Source organism: Erpetoichthys calabaricus, chromosome 6 (genome assembly GCF_900747795.2).
Source record: "Erpetoichthys calabaricus chromosome 6, fErpCal1.3, whole genome shotgun sequence".
Lineage (NCBI taxonomy): Eukaryota > Metazoa > Chordata > Cladistia > Polypteriformes > Polypteridae > Erpetoichthys > Erpetoichthys calabaricus.
This window is the reverse complement of record NC_041399.2, coordinates 138,108,821-138,131,465: the sequence shown is the minus strand read 5'-3', so window position 1 is coordinate 138,131,465 and position 22,645 is coordinate 138,108,821. Positions and strand designations below refer to the sequence as shown.

The 22,645-nt window shown below is 39.3% G+C and overlaps 1 protein-coding gene across 2 annotated transcripts in view; it reads left to right on the top strand.

Annotated features, from left to right (window-relative positions):
• The window catches only part of rpp40 (ribonuclease P/MRP 40 subunit), a 77,213-nt gene that overhangs the window by 15,284 nt on the left and 39,284 nt on the right, over positions 1 to 22,645 (top strand). For both annotated transcript variants that reach the window (XM_028803948.2, XM_028803947.2), the window contains exons 2-3: positions 9,484 to 9,628; positions 9,703 to 9,771. In XM_028803948.2, the coding sequence (XP_028659781.1) occupies positions 9,490 to 9,628; positions 9,703 to 9,771 (208 nt within the window). In that variant the 5' untranslated portion in view covers positions 9,484 to 9,489. The remainder of the gene's footprint in view (positions 1 to 9,483; positions 9,629 to 9,702; positions 9,772 to 22,645) is intronic.

The following is a 22,645-nucleotide window of genomic DNA, read 5'->3' as shown; positions in this document are numbered from 1 at the left end:
TTCCATGTGACAACAGTGATACAACAGTCCACTACTTATTTGAGAGAAAAGTGCAAACTGCATCTAAGCATGTGATGAGTAGAGGAAAATTGGAGTGCCCAGAGGAGCGAATGTACAAGTAGATAAGTACATTAGACACTGCAGTTTGAGAAAAATACTTTACAGGTCCTTGAATACCAACTTCCTTAAGTAGTACACTATAACTACCAGTGTCGTTATTCCAAACCTTTCCCCTCTAGTATATCTGTGCAATTTACAAGTCATTGTGCTCTGATATAATGTCAGTTATCTTGTAGATCACTTAACTCATGTTTGTGAATTACATGTGGTCGTTGAAACACACCTTAAGAACCACTGATTCAAGTTTCTAACCTGGGGCCTCATGCATAACGCCGTGCGTAGAATTCGCACTATAACATGATGTAAGCACAAAAGCTGAAATGTGCTTACGAACAGAAAAATCCAGATGCAGTAATCTGTGCATTTGCCAGCTTCCGCGTTCTTCCACTACATAAATCCCGCTCAGCGTGGAAATAAATGCACGTGCACGCGCCTGCTGTCCCGCCTCAACTCCTCCCAGAATTACGCCTCTTTGAATATGCAAATCAATATAAATAGCCCATAAGCCCAGTGTTCTGTGAAAAGGCAATGGCAAAAGTACGAGGAAAAATAGAAGAATTTCAGCGAATACCAAATGGAGGCAAAGAAAAACATACTATTTGTTGGTTTAAACAGTGGAATAAACAACAAAAGGAAGTTGATCGAGTGACATAGCGTGTCGGAGAAACTCGAAAGCTCAAGTTCAGAAAGTCGCACAGTGCCCGAAATAAAAAAGAAGTTGTCACATATCAAAGTCGGCATGAAAAGGCGACTCGTAGTCCACCATCTGAGTGTCGTATGAAAGCTTATTAGGGTACAGTGGGGAAAAAAAAAAGGCACACGATGTGAAAAAAGCACGAAATGTCAACTTATCTCCCATTGTAACTAAGGTAGCACGTTAAATGCTTTGTTGTGTATTTGATCTTATATGTGCTTGAATCACTATGTGCTCTTCCTGCGACAGGACACAGAATCCATTACGTTCGTAATATTACAGCTCTGAATAATTAAAATACTGAGAAGTATACGTGATATTTTCATGATGATATGAGTTAAAGCATGTTATTAAACATGGGAACACGGTGGCGCAGTGATTGTTCATGTCTTGCACAAGATGCTTGCTGCACCATGCGCGACCTTCAATGAAATGCTTTATTACAGAAGTACTGTCTTTTTCAAACGTACTAACCAACAATTCCTGTCCTTACTTTTCTTTCTCCAAATACCCAATCGCCGCACAATCAGCTCTGTAATAGATGTTAAGCCATCTGTAAGCTTAGAATGCCGATTCTTCAAAACTTTTAAGAAACATTGAAATATCTTCGTAATGTTTAATTATTTTATCCATCTATCCTTCCAGTGTCGCGCCAGCCACCGTATGAATACAGTGCGAAGCAGGAACAATCTGTGAACGAAGCTCAAGCTCGCAAGCGCTTCAGCACCGTGTAGTTAAAGTTAAAGTTTTATCTGTATAATAAAAATCAACATATTTTGCTGCATTTCATCTTAAAAATGATACCGTCATCATATGTAAATACGCGCTTTATAAAGTGGCTCAGGATGTGCAATATTATAACTATCATAAGTACAATTACCTCACAGTAACTTGCAAGTACAAACAGTTCTACAAGGAGCACTTGATGGACTGATTGAGTGCGTTTAGAGTTCTTGGGATGAAACTGTTTGTGAACCGCGAGGTCCGAACAGGAAAGGCTGTGAAGCGTTGCTCGGATGAGAGCAGTTCGAATAGCGAATGGCTGAGGCAGCGAGTGCTGTATACCGATAACTCTCTTTCCGATCGCTGTAGATCTGTGATTCACACTCAGATACAATGATATAAATACTCCGAGTGGTGCAGTGCGAGTAATATGGAAAAAGATGATCTGCTGTGGCAACCCCTAACGGGAGCAGCTGACAGAAGAAGGTGGTGCAGTGAGAGTAACAACGCTAAAGCAGTTATGGTATTTAGAATAGTTTGACTATTCTGTGGACCATTATATTGTTACAGGTTAATTACAATCAGATGCATTAAATTTATGAACGATATGGGGTATTTGATAAAGCTGCCGTCGTGGATGTGGATCTAAGAAAGGGTAACCACACAAGAACAGTAGCACTGCTTTGACGCTGGGTGCCGCCAGTCTGCAAAACCGAGCTAAGAACTTGCGTACAACAGGGTATGAGGTACAGTGGAAAAGTGCGTGGCTTTACGGCAAGTGTAGGTTTTATACATCGCGATTTGAACGTGGAAACGTTCTTACGTAACATTTCTATGCGTACACACCGTTTATACATGAGGCCCCTGGTTTTCTAACTTTTGGCTAAATGTATTAGCCCAGTCAACAAATGTTTAGCCATCATTCACCCGTACCGATGTGACGCTTGGTCAACTGGTGTTAGAAAGCCGTGTGTGTATGTGTTTTTTTGTTTTTTTTTTTTCATATTTTTGCCGCCCTTCATAATTTATTTTTTTTTCAGCATGCTTCTCTGTTTAGATTTAATCTTACTTCTTTTTTCAGTGGTGGGTAGATTGGCCTATTTAATAATTACAAGTGTTGTGCTGGTGGTGTAAATGTTCTTGGCATTTACTGTAGTTGGCCATACAATGATGTGGTTCATTTATGAATGGCAACGTTTATGCAGTTGACGTACAAAGGAGAAACAGTTTTTGCTTTTGTATTTTTTCCTTCTCTCCATTAAAAGAAAAAACTTAAACAACTTGGATTGTAGTCTCAAAGCAGAAGTCATGGTGTGATTCAAGTTAGATTATTACTATTATATGTAATTTTGGGGGCTTTTTTAGCCCTGTCCTTCAGTTTTAAGGGAAAAATGATGTAATTCATGAATTTTTGGCCATTTTATTTCTGACATTGGTAGCTAATAATACAAATGAAGCAATTTTTAGGTGGACTTTGAAAGAAGGGTGATCTTTTCCTATACAAGCCAATGAGACAACTGTTAAGATTTGTTACCACTAGCCTTAGCCGTGCACTTCTTTGCCATTAGTAAAGGGAGTGTTGCCCTTATTCCTCTGAATTCATTGGCTTGAGGAAGGCAGCTCTCATTCTGAGAAAACAAAACTTATTTCAGATTTACAGAACAGTATTCATATATTTGCTGCGTTTTGTCATGGAATTTTTTTAGTATCCAATCTGTAGTGCATTTTAGAGTCTGACATATGTATTTGTGGTTCAAGTATATGATGTATTATTAAAAACAAGCTCCACACTCGGTTATTGCTATTTGCCACTATGTATTCATTTACACATACAAACAAACCTGTATTTCCCAATCACTAATCTTTTGGGTTGAAACTTTCCTGAAATGTAGTAACCTCAGACAATTATGTGGTGCCCTGTAATATGTGAATATGACTTCTAGTTTTGCATTAAGCCATAGGTGACCAGCAACAGGCCATTTACTTTACTGTCTGGCCAGTAGAAGGCAACATATGGTACTTAATGTGTACTTGCCTGAGATCTGTCTCCTGAAGAGCAAGAGGTGTATAGCAAGTGACACCATGGCCTGTTAGAGGAAGTTCTTGTCAGATTTTCTGTTGCTAAAGAAGCCTGTTGAACTGATTGTGTAACTTGACATGTAAGCGTAATTGACCCAAGGTGGTTGTTTTAAAGCCACATTGAGTCACTGCTAATATAAAACTAGATCTGGAATGAGCCAAGAGGATTTTGGTAATATGGCAAAAGATAGATGCTTTATTAATCCCAAGGAGAAATTCACATTTCACAGTACTCCCAACAGCAGCATACTGATAAAGAAACAATATTAAATTAAAGAGTGATAAAAATGCAGGTAAAACCGACAATAACTTTGTATAATGTTAACGTTAAACCCCCCCAGGTGGAATTGAAGAGTCGCATAGTGTGGGGGAGGAACGATCTCCTCAGTCTGTCAGTGGAGCAGGACATTGACAGCAGTCGGTCGCTGAAGCTGCTCCATCATATTACAACTTTTGCAGTCTTTTTGTCACAATAAATGATGCATATGTTGACATTTTCCTTTTCTTAAAGCTAGCTTGCAAGTTACTTAATTGGAGCAACCCAATTGGAGACACAGCAATGCCCCATTTAAAAAAGGTTGCAGAAAGCAAAGGGACCCTTTCATGCCTCTGACTTTGAGCAAGTGATGTATAAATAAAAATTAAAATCTGTCTTATTATTAAGTGGATAAAAGTAAATTTTATTAGAGATTAACTATATAACACATTTCAAATTGTTTTAAGATTTCACATTATGTCTTTGAAAATTATTTCTTGTACAGTATATGACAGTATTTGCCACCACTGCTGTCTGACTTGATATTCAGCATAGTGAATAATGGAGATTAATAAGAGTGCTAATGGGCAGGGTGGGTCAAACTATAGCCTGTGGAACTGATCAGGCCCACCAGGTAATTTTAACAGACTGTTGAGATCAAATATAACTCAATATTCAATATACCATTTTGCCTGATGTAATGTTTCTCCTTCTTCTTGTATTTCAGTATTTGCAATTAAATCATGCACAAATGCGATACCAGCAAGGAATGAACTACAAATATTTTTTTCTCAGAGGTTGGAATAAACACTAAATGTTTAATTTGTAAGAAGCCTGTTGCAGTGTTCAAAAAATTTATTAACAACACCCTACCATAGACCAGTACTGCAGCACTAGTTACTTAAGAGTGCTATAGTTGAGGCATGTCTTTAATTGCAGGACAGGCTGAAAGGAGCCATATTAATAATTCTCTTTTTCCAAATTCCCATTTTAGCCTATTTTCTCACACATCCAGCAAAAAAAAAACAAAAAAAAACTGGATGAATCAAAACACCAAAACATATTTTTTTAAATATATTTTCAGTTACCCCCCTACAATTTCAACTTGAGACTTTCCCAAGAATCATGAGGGGTTAATTAGGGGCTTCGAGAACTGCCCAATTTTTTTACATCTTGATTTAACTGTTGGTAACATTGTTTTGTCATTGTTGTTTCTTTTATATTTCCAATATACACTTTTGATTATTTTTGAGTATGTCTTTTTGCTGCTTTCATTTGTACAAGACTACAATATTTTATTTACATTATGAAAGACTTGTTGATAAGTTTTTAAAGTAAAACATGACATTGCAGTTTTTGTATCATGAAACTTATTGCAGTAAAAATTTCCAAAAATATGTATTTTTTTAAATCTATATCGCCCACATTTATTTGAAATATTTGTCTGGTTTTGCTGTGCTGCTAGATTATGACAAATGTGTTGTGAGATTTGTCTGGTAAGGAGGACAGAAGTTTTGAAGTAAGATTTGTTTTACTTGCCAATCGTGGCACTAGAAACTGCCAACATGTTACATTTTGATTAGAACATGTAAGCAAGAATTTTATTTGTACGCCTCATAATGATCCTATGAAATTTCGCATTATACTGACAAACTTTTGTGAGACGCAACCCTTGACGTCACCTAACATGAAGTATTCTCCATTTATCTGAACTTTTTGTCTCCTGCTGGTTAACCAGCTTGAAGTCCAGTTTTATTAGTTAGCCCTGATACCAATAGCTTCTAGTTTCATAAGTAATATCAAGTATGGAACTGTACTTGAGGCTTTTTGAAGGTGTACATTTTGTCATATGCTTTACTTGTGTCAGTTACTCCAGTTGCCCATTCATAAAAATCTAACAGATTGATTGGCTATGTTCTAATTTATTTCTTATAGTAGTTTACATAATTTTGTGTTGCAACAATGAATACACTCCTGCATCTAGTCATTGTTTTACTGTACACATTAGCATGCAGATTAGCAGCAAAAGGCATAATTAAACTTATTTCTGTTCATCTGGGAGTGTTACTGCCATGAATGTACCAGGTTCACTGCAGGTGCTGCCTCTACAGAAACCAAAGAAACAGTCATAGCACAAGTAATTTATACCTTGGTTGTATTAAGGAATCCTTCATCATGCAATTGATGTGTGAAACTGTACTGGAAATACCCTAACTGAGACTCTGCCAAATGAAATGCAGTGCAGGTGCAGTGGTAAGGGTGCTTACGTATACTCTAACCCCCTCATTCTCCTGACACCTGACCCGGCTGTCTTTGTTAGCTGCGGTACTTTCTGGGTTCGAACTATTACATACTTTGGTTGCTGTTGGAGTGTGCAGAAGGTTTACAGAGTTTATGGTTACAGGGCAGAAATTCATGTCTCAGGATTAAGTAGGTTAGCAGTTGTGGTGCTGCAGCAAGTCTAAGGTCCAGTAGTTGTGGGGTTTTCAAGCGTCTGGGTGTGTAAACCCTTATTATAACTGTAAGATTATATTGATTTGGTAAAATACACCAATCTAAGTTTAACTAGAAGCTTCAACACCCTTTTTCAAGAAATTTCTGGAAACAATGTTTTCTGTGTTTCTCCTGGCAGAGCCCAAGAAATACTTTCTCACAGATTGATGATACAGTATAATAATGAAAGCAAAAAGAAGTAATTTATAGAAAAAGGGAAAAGCAAACAGTGTAACTTAATAATAAGTAGTACAAATAAAATGTAACATGTACTGTATTATTTTACAAGCAAGGTATGAGTGCAAAGTTTAATAAATACTAAGAACCCAGTGACACTGAATGCTGAATTACTTCACTGCTACCTGTAACCTTGTTTAGTATCTTCATAGCTTTATAGGTTTGGTAGATATAAACTTTATTTGCCCTGCGGGAAAGTACAAATTATCAAGTGGTTAGAGTTGTGCATGGCCTCATCGGTTACAATTTCATAGTATTAACATTATTCAGTATGACCGTTATTGGCACAGTATATTGCACAGAACTTCATTTTCTATGAAGAAGTGTGATAGACCTACTCTAGGACTGTTAGACTGAATACAGTAATCCCTCCTTGACCGCGGGGATTGCGTTCCAGAACCCCCCGCGAAAGGTGAAAATCCGCGAAGTAGAAACCATATGTTTATATGGTTATTTTTATTTTGTCATGCTTGGGTCACAGATTTGCACAGAAACACAGGAGGTTGTAGAGAGACAGGAACTTTATTGAAACACTGCAAACAAACATTTATCTCTTTTTCAAAAGTTTAAACGTGCTCCATGACAAGACAGAGATGACAGTTCTGTCTCACAATTAAAAGAATGCAAACATAGCTTCCTCTTCAAAGGAGTGCGCGTCAGGAGCAGAGAGAGAGAGAGAGAGAAAAGCAAACAATCAAAAACTAATAGGTGCTGTTCGAGCTTTTAAGTATGCGAAGCACCGTGCAGGAAGCATATCACTTGACAAAGCAGCTGCAAGGAAGGGAGCAATGTGAAGGTAATCTTTCAGCATTTTTAGACGAGCGTCCATATCGTCTAGGGGTGCGAACAGCCCCCCTGCTCACACCCCCTCCGTCAGGAGCAGAGAATGTCCAAGAGAGAGAGAAAAGCAAACAATCAAAAATCAATAGGTGCTGTTTGATCTTTTAAGTATACGAAGCACCGTGTGGGATGCATATCGCTTGACAAAGCAGCCACAAGTAAGCCCACCAAGGAAGGGAACAATGTGAAGGTAATCTTTCAGCATTTTTTGAGGAGCGGTCGTATCCTCTAGGTGTGCAAACAGCCCCCGTGCTCACAATATATTTGAGGATTTTTATTTAATACGTAATACGTGCTCTGATTGGGTAGCTTCTCAGCCATCTGCCAATAGCGTCCCTTTTATGAAATCAACTGGGCAAACCAACTGAGGAAGCATGTACCAGAAATTAAGACTCATTTTCCACTGAAACCCACGAACCAGCGAGTAATCCGCGATATATATTTAAATATGCTTGCATATAAAATCTGCGATAGAGTGAAGCCGCAAAAGTCGAAGCGCGATATAGCGAGGGATTACTGTATCACTATTCAGATATAATTTGAATTTCTGTGTCAAAGATCTTATTCTAGGAAAAAGTTATTTGATTGTAAAAGAATGGTTGTTTATTTTATTTACATTATTGCCATTGAATTACTCCAGATGCCTTTTGCGATGTATTTTACAGATCTGTTTTTGCATTTGATGATCAACATTTTTATAATACTGAATGATTAACTTAATTTCATTAGCAAAACTTACTGCCCCTTCACAATAAAGTGTGTGTTTTTTCCTTGTTCCACTGCTCTAAGGTTTACTCTATAAGTGAAGTGAGAATAGTTTTTCAAAATGCTTCTCTGGTGTGCTAAAAGTAAGATATCACTCAGCATCTGATCTTATTTGGATACACCCATAAAACTGAGATTTCTAACATTTGTGCCTAAAATAATGAGGTGTAATTAAAATTATTCAGGCCACATTTATTAAAATAGTTGCTGCATCTCTAAGGGGGAAAAAAAGGTAGACAGATTGTTTGAAACCTCTCTTGGTGCTATGACAGTCCCACTTTTCTGGGTGAGTCCTCCAGTGCGAACTGGCTTTTTTTTTTTTTCTGAATCCAGCAACATAAATAGTACCCTGCCACTTTTCCACTGGAAACCTCCAAATAATAAAATAAGTTTACCTTAGACCTGCCTGCCACTTGCTTATTCTTTTACTTCTCTCACTATTCTCGCCCTGTCAGTGTCATACTAAATAACTCCTATTCCTTCTGATCTCCGAATGCTCAGTTTGACACAAAAGCACTGCCACTTTCTCTCACTTGTGTCAATCAGCTCTTCCTTGGAAGGATGCCCAGTGCCCTCACAGAAAGTACTTCCCCTGGGCTCCACCCCAAGTGGGCTACCCATGCAACAGCAAGAAGTATTGCAATACAATTGTAATGCCAAACACCAACCAAGAGCTACAAATGGGTCCCCAAGCTGCAGTGTCATAAGTGCTTTATGGTTTGCAGATGCACTGCATATTTAAAAAAATAAAAAAATAAAAAAATATGAACAATAATGAAGTGAATGTGCAAGTCTGGCCTGTTAAGAGTTAAGCTGCTTTTTGTGACTGATTTTTGTAGCTTTCTGTCCTGACAAGAACTTGCAGACTCCACTGTCAGTACTAGACTAAAGACGGGGGCAGTATTGATGCTTGCCTTTTATAGGGTACACGAGCTTTGGATTTTGATGGTTCCTATATTGAAATAACAGTTGCCTGAGTATCACTTGGATTTTTTTTCTTTTTGCTGTTACCTTGATAATAATAAAGTATAAAATAGAAGGATAAAAACTTTTCACAGCTGATTAATTTCCATTATAACTGTATGGTATTGCTAGGTAGTACAATTACAACAAAACAAACATTAGAACATCAGATAATAAGTGGAGACATGGAGTTACTGCAGCATGTACCCTCTCTACATGGTGCATAGTGGCATCATAATCAACAATGATGATTAGAATCAACAATGTAAATGCTGTAACTTAAATATTCACTAACTGTTGTAATTTCTTTAAGGTGAATATGTTAATTCCTGAGTGTGCTGTTCTACCTTCTGAACTGAATGCACTTGTCAACTCCTTTGAAAAATATTATCTTGTGAAGAATGTACCAGTATATGAACTAGTGGAGCAGCAGTTCATTGACAGATTTGTTAAAAAAGGTATTTGTTTGTTTGTTTGTTTAAAGATTTTTTTTTTTCATTCATCATTTAATGTTATTTGTTTTGTGTTTTAGGTTCTGTGTATGCCCTTTCTTATAACACACAAATAGATCAAGACAACACAGTGGCTTTATTGCCTACAGGTACTGTATACATTACTTTCTTATTTGGATGCTTATTCAACATACAGTCTTGAAAAACTATGTACATCCCATGAAATGTTTTTTTTTTCTTTTTTAACAAGTGGATATACTTCATTTAAACAGTATTTATAGCTAAAGGCGACATGACATAAACATCCTGTCACATTCATATTTTGTAGTCCATTATATAATTTAAGTAAATATAAAATGCAAATGTCCTATGTGGAAAAAGAACCTCTACATTTATCACTACCTCAAATAACTAAAATTAGTGACGGATGCATTCAAGTTGGAGGTGGGATTACATCAGGGATCAGCTCTGAACCCTTTCTTATTTGCAATGGTGATGGACAGGTTGACAGACGAGATTAGACAGGAGTTCCCGTGGACTAGGATGTTTGCTGATGACATATCTGTAGCAATAGTAGGGAGCAGGTTGAGGAGACCCTGGAGAGGTGGAGATATGCTCTAGAGAGGAGCGGAATGAAGGTCAGTAGGAACAAGACAGAATACATGTGTATAAATGAGAGGGAGGTCAGTGGAATGGTGAGGATGAAAGGAGTTGGTGAAGGTGGATGAGTTTAAATACTTAGGATCAACAGAATAGAGTAATGGGGATTGGGGAAGAGAGGTGAAAAAGAGAGTGCAGGCAGGGTGGAATGGGTGGAGAAGAGTGTCAGGAGTAATTTGTGACAGACGGGTATAGGCAAGAGTGAAAGGGAAGGTCTACAGGACGGTAGTGAGACCAGCTATGTTATTTGGGTTGGAGATGGTGGCACTGACCAGAAAGCAGGAAACAGAGCTGGAGGTAGCAGAGTTAAAGATGCTAAGATTTGCACTGGGTGTGACGAGGATGGATAGGATTAGAAATGAGTACATTAGAGGGTCAGCTCAAGTTGTACGGTTGGGAGACAAACTCAGAGAGGCGAGATGCTGGGTATATTGGGAGAAGGATGCTAAGGATAGAGCTGCCAAGGAAGAGGAAAAGAGGAAGGCCTAAGCAAAGGTTTATGGATGTGGTGAAAGAGGACATGCAGGTGATGGGTGTAATAGAGCAAGATGCAGAGGACAGAAAGATACGGAAGAAGATGATCCGCTGTGGCAGCCCCTAACGGGAGCAGCCGAAAGAAGAAGAATCGGGTGCAAATAATTTGAACGCCATTAAAGAGAATCTTGCAAGAACCTATTTTATTTAAACCTCAGAGATTTACTTTACTTTCTCATTGTTGTTGAAGTGTGTGTTATCACCATACCTAGATTGAAATAACCAAAAAAAAAAAAAGATTGGACATTGGCCACTCCTCTATGCAGAAGATCTACAAGACGAGAAGATTTCCAACAACTGCCTACTTGTCTAGGTCAAGGCAAATGAGCAAGTTAAGCCCGAGAGCAGAGTGTAATATACTGAAAGAAGTCTCCAAAAACCCCAGAATTTCAATAAGAGTGACAAGAGCTACATGTATGTGCCATGATGTCAAGGTGCATTAGTCCACCATTAGAATGATGATGCACAAGTTAGATCTACATAGCAGTGTTTCCAGGAGGAAACTTTTGCTCTCTAGACAGGATATCAGGGCAAGACTAAAGTTTGTCCATGAACCAAAGACCAGGATTTCTGGAACCATGTGCTCAGGACAGACAAAGCAAAGTGACAATTAGTTAGTGAAAACCAAAAGCAGCATTTGACCAGAGAAACCAGATACCATCTGTAAAGCATGGTGGTAGAAATGTTATGGTTTCGGGCTGCCTTGGCTGGTCACCGTCAGAGTGAAGTATGAATTGTTCATTCTACTAGATGGTGCAGTGATTGAAAAGAAAGAAATGAAGGGTCACGGAATGGCCAAATCCAAGTCCAGATCTGAATCCTGTGGAGATGCTGTGAGGGGATTTGAAACCAGCTGTGTGTGCAAGACTCAAATTATGATCGCACAGCTGAAAGGATTCTGCATGAGTGAGTGGGAAAAATCTTCTCCCAATCAATATCTGAGCTTGGCAGTCAGTAATAGGAAACATCTGCTTGAGGTTGCTTTTGCCAAATGGGGCAGTGCCAGCTGTTGTAGTCAAGGGTGTATTTACTTTTAACACAGGCATAAATGGCATATCTGTTATTTACTTTTTTTTTCTTTAAATAAATTATTGCAAAGTCAAATTTTCATTGCATTTTTTCTATACTATCACCTTTATCTAAATATCCTGTTTAAATGAAAATCAAATCTTGACATGTCCACATAAGTTAAAAATGAAAAATATTTCTTGAGGTGTACTTGCACGTGAAGAAGTGTTTGTTAATGTAGTCTGTAGTACAAATCTGAGCCATTGGTCACCTGCCATTATGTTTTGGAAGTGTAATTTGATAGACATCATCTACTTTGTTATTTAGAGTTTGAAGGCAATAATAGAATTTTCATGTATGATTTTTCTTTGGGTAATATGAATTTCTGTTTGTTTTTTCTTAGCAAGTTCCTAAGAAATGTAGAAAAAAAATCGCATCTAGGTTGAGTCACATATTCTTGTATTCTAGATTTATACTTTTGTCTTTTTAGCTGTGGCACACCTTACTATGTACAGATTATACTGTGTGAGAAATTATTTTGTGGAGATGCTATTATTGTTGAAATTCATAGTTTTGCTTTCTGAATCCAAAAGCTTCAGAACAGTCACTATTCCTAATTGTTTAAAAAAAATACTGTCAAAACACTTTGCCAAGTAACTGAAACTAGTTTTATTAAATATTTTCCTAACAGTATGTCATTCCAACAACAATAAACTGTAATTACATGTGTGAAAAGGGTGTATTAAATATGTTTTGAACAGCACTTCAGTATATGCTGTAGTTGAAAACTGAGCCCAAATAGGTTTGTGGGGAATTGAAGTAGCTTTCTGAGACTGTGTAAATGAACTCAAGTGATGAAAAAATTGCATAATTTGATGAGCTATTGTTGGTTGTGAAGGATCTATGGCTAATTGGAGTTGAAATTTGTTGACCATAACAATATGATTGAGATTTAGCATCTTTGAAGTCTCAAGGTAAAATTGTTGACTACGATGGCCCATGATGGATAGCAGGTTATTGTGGCACTTTTCCTGAAAAGTTATAGTATTGGAGAAATACAGAATCATTACTGTAGGCATAACATGTCCCCAAGTCATAGATGGGGAACTTGTTGCTATTGCCAAGTGTTTCCCTGTTTTGCCATCAAAAGCAGCAGTTGTGTTTTTGTTTTTTTTAAGACAAAAATACTTAATTGCTAATTACTTATTTTTAATTAACCTCTCTCAAAGCATATTTGACAGTGAACTAATCCGTAATTGAAGTCTTTCAGAATGTTTCTAAGTTTTAATGCTGAATAATTAAAACATTTAGCAATGCTTTTCAGTGGGAGTGTTAGACATTTAAAAAATGTGTACAGTGCATATAGATAGAACACAGCAACAATTGAACCTTCTGACAATTCCCTTTGAAGAATAATTGGGGAAAATGTTAAACAATCTGCCCACTGGGACCTACTTTGTTTCTTGCAGACAGTCAGACATAACACAGGCAATAGATGCTTTTCACAATACAAGAGAACCCACCTAAAGAATTTTTTGTTTTAAATATTTTTTACTTCTTAAGATATCTGTGAAGACTGATTTTGGTGATGTCATATGCTTATAAACATCTTAACATCTAAATGTGCATAGATAGTCCAATCACTTTTTAATATTGCTTGTGCTGGTAAAGAATGTTCTTGTTTCTATGCTATCTTTTTCAGTAGAGATTTTAATTTTGCAGTCTGGGTAAGGGGTGAACATTAATATGTAAAGCACTGTTTTAACTTTATTTAAAGATTTATGGCTTTCTGGTGACATATGTTTTGAGCACAAATAAATGGTATAATAGCCTTACACTGTAAAAGCTGACTGTAATTTAACACAAGGAATAACAATATCCAAAAGTGGCTTAGTGTTCCGAACATACATATGATAATGGTGAATTCATAGACAAGGGTGCTAAAAGATTTCAAAGAAAAAAAACTAAAATAAGGGTAGCGCAGTGGGTAGCGCTGCTGCCTCGCAGTTGGGGGACCTGGGTTCACTTCCCGGGTCCTCCCTGCGTGGAGTTTGCATGTTCTCCCCATGTCTGCGTGGGTTTCCTCCGGGCGCTCCGGTTTCCTCCCACAGTCCAAAGACATGCAGGTTAGGTGGATTGGCGATTCTAAATTGGCCCTAGTGTGTGCTTGGTGTGTGGGTGTGTTTGTGTGTGTCCTGCGGTGGGTTGGCACCCTGCCCGGGATTGGTTCCTGCCTTGTGCCCTGTGTTGGCTGGGATTGGCTCCAGCAGACCCCCGTGACCCTGTGTTCGGATTCAGCGGGTTGGAAAATGGATGGATGGATGGAAACTAAAATAATCTACATAATACCTCTCATAAAAAATCTAATTATTTATATTATCATTGCATTTATAATAGTATTAATAGAAGTATTTAATAATAAAGTTTTAAAAAAATTTTTTTTAATTTTTCAAATACAGTGGAACCTCGGGTCACGACCATAAATCGTTCCAAACTCTGGTCGCAACCTGATTTGGTTGTGACTCGAAGTAATTTCCCCCATAGGATTGTATGTAAATACAATTAATCCGTTCTGGACCGTACGAGCTGTATGTAAATATATATACGCTCTCACTCGCTCGCTTACTCACTCGCCCTCTCTCGCTCACTGCACAGGGAGAGACTGAACACATGCGGAAATCATCGGCGTGTACGAACCGGATGAAACTGGCTTGTTCATCACCTGAGTGTGTGGTCGTGAACAGATGCAAAAGTTTGGCGAACTTTTTGGTCGTAACCCGATTTGTACATGGTCCGAGACGTTCGTGACCCGAGGTTTCACTGTATGATTCTTAATGATAGTGTTAAAGGGTTCACTATAGGAAATTATAATGAACTCTATCTTAAGGGGTGATATTTTTTAACACTAGAATCCCTGAAGCCTACGAAAAAAGTCTTAATCATGGGACACATTAAATTCCTTCACATCTCTCCATCAGCGTCTTTTTGTTTTGTAAATGTGTCAGTCAGCACAAGCAGCCTGCTATCCCATCCACAACCAATGAAGCTGTAGTCAGTCGAAAAATTCTCAGAGTTCAAGTGTATTTATCTGGGTGTGAGGTACCTGGAGTTGTCTAGGGTAAATAAGAGCCGTTTCTGGACAAAGGCAGAACTCTAACAGACCGCTTCTTCACAGCGCTTTTGCTGGCTAATAGACTGCTGCACTGCAACACAACTCTGCTTGGCACCGTAAGTAAAATGGGACTTCCACTTGCAGCTACAGTGGTGTGAAAAACTATTTGCCCCCTTCCTGATTTCTTATTCTTTTGCATGTTTGTCACACAAAATGTTTCTGATCATCAAACACATTTAACCATTAGTCAAATATAACACAAGTAAACACAAAATGCAGTTTGTAAATGGTGGTTTTGATTATTTAGGGAGAAAAAAAAATCCAAACCTACATGGCCCTGTGTGAAAAAGTAATTGCCCCCTGAACCTAATAACTGGTTGGGCCACCCTTAGCAGCAATAACTGCAATCAAGCGTTTGCGATAACTTGCAATGAGTCTTTGACAGTGCTCTGGAGGAATTTTGGCCCACTCATCTTTGCAAAATTGTTGTAATTCAGCTTTATTTGAGGGTTTTCTAGCATGAACCGCCTTTTTAAGGTCATGCCATAGCATCTCAATTGGATTCAGGTCAGGACTTTGACTAGGCCACTCCAAAGTCTTCATTTTGTTTTTCTTCAGCCATTCAGAGGTGGATTTGCTGGTGTGTTTTGGGTCATTGTCCTGTTGCAGCGCCCAAGATCGCTTCAGCTTGAGTTGACAAACAGATGGCCGGACATTCTCCTTCAGGATTTTTTGGTAGACAGTAGAATTCATGGTTCCATCTATCACAGCAAGCCTTCCAGGTCCTGAAGCAGCAAAACAACCCCAGACCATCACACTACCACCACCATATTTTACTGTTGGTATGATGTTCTTTTTCTGAAATGCTGTGTTCCTTTTACGCCAGATGTAACGGGACATTTGCCTTCCAAAAAGTTCAACTTTTGTCTCATCAGTCCACAAGGTATTTTCCCAAAAGTCTTGGCAATCATTGAGATGTTTCTTAGCAAAATTGAGACGAGCCCTAATGTTCTTTTTGCTTAACAGTGGTTTGCGTCTTGGAAATCTGCCATGCAGGCCGTTTTTGCCCAATCTCTTTCTTATGGCGGAGTCGTGAACACTGACCTTAATTGAGGCAAGTGAGGCCTGCAGTTCTTTAGACGTTGTCCTGGGGTCTTTTGTGACCTCTCGGATGAGTCGTCTCTGCGCTCTTGGGGTAATTTTGGTCGGCCGGCCACTCCTGGGAAGGTTCACCACTGTTCCATGTTTTTGCCATTTGTGGATAATGGCTCTCACTGTGGTTCGCTGGAGTCCCAAAGCTTTAGAAATGGCTTTATAACCTTTACCAGACTGATAGATCTCAATTACTTCTGTTCTCATTTGTTCCTGAATTTCTTTGGATCTTGGCATGATGTCTAGCTTTTGAGGTGCTTTTGGTCTACTTCTCTGTGTCAGGCAGCTCCTATTTAAGTGATTTCTTGATTGAAACAGGTGTGGCAGTAATCAGGCCTGGGGGTGGCTACGGAAATTGAACTCAGGTGTGATACACCACAGTTAGGTTATTTTTTAACAAGGGGGCAATTACTTTTTCACACAGGGCCATGTAGGTTTGGATTTTTTTTCTCCCTAAATAATAAAAACCATCATTTAAAAACTGCATTTTGTGTTTACTTGTGTTATATTTGACTAATGGTTAAATGTGTTTGATGATCAGAAACATTTTGTGTGACAAACATGCAAAAGAATAAGAAATCAGGAAGGGGGCAAATAGTTTTTCACACCACTGTATAGTCACTTTAGTACATGAGCAATTTGCCACACTAATGTTTAGATCTGCCAGTGTCATAGTGATGGCAACAGTTTTTCAATGCTAAATAATGGAAAATTCTTGAATGGTCAGAACAGTCACCCGAGTTGACCATGCCATCCATATGCTGAAGAGAAATTCAGAGGACAAGACCCTGAAACAAGTAAGAGCCAAAGATGGCTGCATTGGAGGCTTGGCAGAGCATCACCAGAGAAGATATGCAGCACCTGGTGATAGTTACGAATCACAGACTTTAAGCAGTGTTTGAATCTCTAACCAGGAGTATATGAGGCAACCTAGTTTAGAAAACCATTAGCTGATATTTCATGCCCTAGGTCTGGCCTATTCAAATGATGGCCTGCGGGCCATATGCAGCCCAGCAGCAACCTTCAAGTGGCCCAGGTTGTGGTCCTGCCACACCTTCAGAACTTCCTACAGTAGTACAGAGATGAGTGCAACACTCAGTGAAGCCTAGCAAAATTCAACCCACAATGTAGCGCATTGTTGTTTTGCCAGGTTGATGGTGCTGGAACAGAAATGCCCCATCTCAGCATGATATGTGAGAAGAAGGGGAGGGCCTACATAATTGGGAGCGGCACATGTGAGTGAACAAGCAAGTAGAGGAAAACAAGGGTGAAAGAGTAGTGTGTTCTGGTGCAATAACACAAGATGAGGTGTGTAGGAGTTAAACAAGTCTGATTGCGATTAAAAAGTTGAGTCGTCTCCCAAGGCCAGAACAGTAGGAGTTTAGTTAGAATGTAAAGACTCATCAGTTTTAAATTCCTGAAACATGTACTGGTGTCATTCCTCCATGACTGGCCATGGGAGGCGCCTCAACTGTTTAAATCTCAAGCGGACTCCTTTAACTCCTTTACACTGCTCCTTTTCTGCTTAAGTGTTATGGCCCAGAAGCACACCGATCTTTGACTTTCATTGTCCTGTACTTCATTCTCCAATGTTCCTACACACCGAGCTGCTGCTGTTCGTCCCCTCAAGTGACGCTCCCACACTGTGTTTTTTCTTTTTCATTCCAGCACCTTCCACTCTTTTTTTTTTTTTTTTTTTTTTTTTCTCCCAGGGACCTCCCCGTCTCATTGAAATGTTTCATTTGCATATCATATTACCTTTTGAAAGCACAGCGCTCCATAGATGTCCAGACTCATGGTTTGCTCAATCTCCAGCCAGATCATCGCAGTAACGACCTGTCAAATAAGATGCACAGGAGCCTTTTTTTTTTTTTTTTTTTTTTTATTTATTTGATGTGCCACGATATAAACAGTACCCAACTGTACCTTTTCAGGCTCACTCAGCTCTCTCTAGGCAGGTGCCCTGAGCCCTCACAAAGTACTTTCTCCCAAGATTCTACCCCAGCATCCATTCTTCACAACCCATGCAGTATTTTTATTATTGCTACCAATTATACATTATATCATTACAATACAGATAAAATATACAAAATACAAATCATTCAAAGAATAACATAATGACAAGGGAATATTGTCATACATAACATTTAAACTATATATGTACATATTTTAATTCATATTTGGAAAACATATCTAATGCTTTAATTTCCTTACTATTTTTAATAGAATATATATAAGAATTTAAGGTATTCAATAAATCATAGTTTGGAAGTCTGTTACAGCACATGCAATTTTGAGACAGGTCTCAATACATCTAACATGTCTTTCTCAACATAGAAATATAAAATTGACAATGAAACCCATCAGTTTAACCCTACCTGGACTGAAAATACTGTTTATTATACTTCTAAATCCAAATGCCTAACAGATGTATTTAATTTGCAACAAGCGCGTTGACGTACTTAAAGATTACAGCATGCAGAGGCACCACATTCAGAAATGAGACTTTCTGCACAAATTTTCCCAAGGAATCTGAGGAGAGGGCTGCAAAAGTGCAGTGTTTGATTGCGTCTTACAGCTGGAACTGTACTGCCATGGTGTAGCTCTCTCTTGGACTGTGCATGACTGCAACAGCTTCCCTTCATGTTTCCTGGATCTTGGCAAAGAACGACGGCCATTAACAGACTTGGAAACCGTGAAAGACTATATGCTGGCCATCATAGATGAGGTGATAAGTGACAACAAAATTAAACAAGTGTGGTATCTACTATTAAAAGTGTTCTCTGTCAGACACTTCAAACATTCGCAGTGTTGAAGTTCTTGCTATAGATGTGTTTAAAATACTGTTGGAAGACCTGAAGAAAGCTGACATGTCTAAAGCAGTAGATGAGTCCACAGACAAAACTGATTCCGCACAATTGTGCATATTTCTGCTTTTTTGACAGCAAATGCTTCTGAGAGGGTTAGAAGGTCACACAGCTAGCAAGAGAGTCTGAGAAAATGTCAGCTTTTTTCAAGACCGTAGTCTGGATATGAAGCATGTGCATGCTTGTGATGGATTGGGCTACTTCCATGTCAGGAAAAGTCAGTAGTTTGACAGCACATTCGTCCGCTGTTCCACCTCGGATGATATCCATAGGGCTTGTTTATACTTCATGTTGAGAATGTAAGCACGCATGCATCATGGCTGCCATGCATTCTCAGCATTCATTTGATGTGTCCTCTGAGCACGTCCTCAGAAATCAACGCGACGTGTGCAAGTTGCAGCACCAGCAAAAAGTTGGGGGGGCGCAGTGTGATAAAAGTAGGAAATTGATGTCGGAGTTTCCGTTTACTAAAGTGCATCCAGAAAGAATTCACAGTGTATCACTTTTTCCACATTTTGTTACGTTACAGCCTTATTCCAAAATGGATTAAATTCATTTTTTTCCTCAGAATTCTGCACACAACACCCCATAATGACAACGTGAAAAAAGTTTACTTGAGGTTTTGGCAAATTTATTAAAAATAAAAAAACTGAGAAATCGCATGTACTCTGTCGATGCACCTTTGGCAGCAATTACAGCCTCAAGTCTTTTTTGAATATGATGCCACAAGCTTGGCACACCTATCCTTGGCCAGTTTCGCCCATTCCTCTTTGCAGCACCTCTCAAGCTCCATCAGGTTGGATGGGAAGCGTCGGTGCACAGCCATTTTAAGATCTCTCCAGAGATGTTCAATCGGATTCAAGTCTGGGCTCTGGCTGGGCCACTCAAGGACATTCACAGAGTTGTCCTAAAGCCACTCCTTTGATATCTTGGCTGTGTGCTTAGGGTCGTTGTCCTCCTGAAAGATGAACCGTTGCCCCAGTCTGAGGTCAAGAGCACTCTGGAGCAGGTTTTCATCCAGGATGTCTCTGTACATTGCTGCAGTCATCTTTCCCTTTATCCTGACTAGTCTCCCAGTTCCTGCCGCTGAAAAACATCCCCACAGCATGATGCTGCCACCACCATGCTTCACTGTAGGGATGGTGCCAGGTTTCCCCCAAATGTGACGCCTGGCATTCACACCAAAGAGTTCAATCTTTGTCTCATCAGACCAGAGAATTTTCTTTCTCATGGTCTGAGAGTCCTTCAGGTGCCTTTTGGCAAACTGCAGGCGGGCTGCCATGTGCCTTTTACTAAGGAGTGGCTTCCGTCTGGAGACACTACCATACAGGCCTGATTGGTGGATTGCTGCAGAGATGGTTGTCCTTCTGGAAGGTTCTCCTCTCTCCACAGAGGACCTCTGGAGCTCTGACAGAGTGACCATCAGGTTCTTGGTCACCTCCCTGACTAAGGCCCTTCTCCCCCGATCGCTCAGTTTAGATGGCTGGCCAGCTCTAGGAAGAGTCCTGGTGGTTTCGAACTTCTTCCACTTACAGATGATGAAGGCCACTGTGCTCATTGGGACCTTCAAAGCAGCAGAAATTTTTCTGTAACCTTCCCCAGATTTGTGCCTCGAGACAATCCTGTCTTGGAGGTCTACAGACAATTCCTTTGACTTCATGCTTGGTTTGTGCTCTGATATGAACTGTCAACTGTGGGACCTTATATAGACAAGTGTGTGCCTTTCCAAATCATGTCCAACCAACTGAATTTACCACAGGTGGACTCCAGTTAAGCTGCAGAAACATCTCAAGGATGATCAGGGGAAACAGGATGCACCTGAGCTCAATTTTGAGCTTCATGGCAAAGGCTGTGAATACTTATGTACATGTGCTCTCTCAATTTTTTTATTTTTAATAAATTTGCAAAAATCTCAAGTAAACTTTTTTCACATTGTCATTATGGGGTGTTGTGTGTAGAATTCTGAGGAAAAAAATGAATTTGATCCATTTTGGAATAAGACTGTAACATAACAAAATGTGGAAAAAGTGATGCGCTGTGAATACTTTCTGGATGCATTGTATCTACATGTGACAGAAAGCCTCTTTGAGGATCCTCTGGGATTGATGTGCATGCTTTGATGTTTGAATGTTTCAATGTAGTGAATCAAAATGGCGACATACAAATGCATTTGTGGTGCTTTCATATTCAAGCATTACATATTCCCCATCGTAATGACACAATACATTTTCTCAAATGCCATTTTCTGTGATATATTTTCTGTATATGTGATATTCTAGCTCTCTACACATTTAGAATCCTTAGATTTCTACTTGATATCCCTTTCATGATGAAATGCATTAAAGTATGTATGTTACATTTTACAGGTAAGTCGTTAACTTCATTTAAATAATAAGTACTGATAATAATTACACATGTTTTTGCGGCAAGGTCTGCCTCGCAGAGAGTCACGTCCGTGGTGTTCCCTGCCTTGAGTTTGCATGATTCCCTGGTGGGTTTCCACAGTGTGTTCCAGTTTCCTTCCAAAGACATGAAGGTTTGGGAATTTGGTGATGCTAAAATGATACTAGTGTTGTGCGTTGCGCCCGATACTTACAGGAACGGCCCCAACCCTGGATTGATGGATTTAATCATTAAACATCCTTTTCAGAGATATTGCGGCAAGGTGTCCTAAGAATTTAATGAGTGTTTCAGGCAATTCACAACATAGTGAAGCCAAACCTGTTCTCACTGTGATGCTATCTCGCGCTGCCACCTGGTGGAATCTTCCAGATTTATGTAAAGTACATGCAGAAGTATGAACAGTACAACGCTTGCATAGCAGTAGCGTCCGCTGGGGCACACGTCACCCAAAGTATAAACCTGGCCTTACCATTGTGCATCAAATGGTGTTATGTGCAAAACTAAGCAGGAAGCTCAAAACAACAATGGACAGCATCATGACTACAGTTAATTTTATTTGCTCCACATCAAGCCTCCAACACTGCTTATTCTGCATACTGCCGTCAGAAATGGCTGCTGAGCACCACAACCTGCTTTTGTACAATGATGTCCGGTGGCAAAGCACTGGAGCATTTCTGTGATCTCGGAGTGGAGATCACAACTTTCCTCCGCAGCAGAAAGTCAGAAACGCACGTTAATCGCATACTGGATGACAACTTCATGGTCGATGTCTGCTTTCTGAGCAACATATTCAAACACCTGAATGGCATAAATGTGGGACTACAAGGTAGAGACAAAACTATCATTGAACAGATGCATGCATTCCAAGTCAAACTGGACCTTTTCGCGACTGACCTGAACACAGGCCAAATGCTACGTTTTCCAACTCTCCGTAAATGCATCTTGTCCCCGGCACAAACCATGGATGTGATGACAGATTTAATTGCGATGCTAAAAGAGAACTTCGCTAGTCGATTGGATAGATTTGCTCTGCCCATGAGGTGATGGATTTTGCCAGAGACCCGTTCACTGTTGCAACAGAAGGGGATTTATCCAGTAAAGTGAAGGAAGTGGTCCCTTCCATTGATGAGTGGAAAGTCATACTCAAACCTTGCATCCGTAACCATGGCACAAGAGCTTCGCACTAACGGGTCTGTGAAGTTTTGGAATGAAGTCAACGTACATCCGTTTCCTAATATTACGAAAGTAGCTGTCATCGTGCTCAGTATGTATGGATCAACATTCACA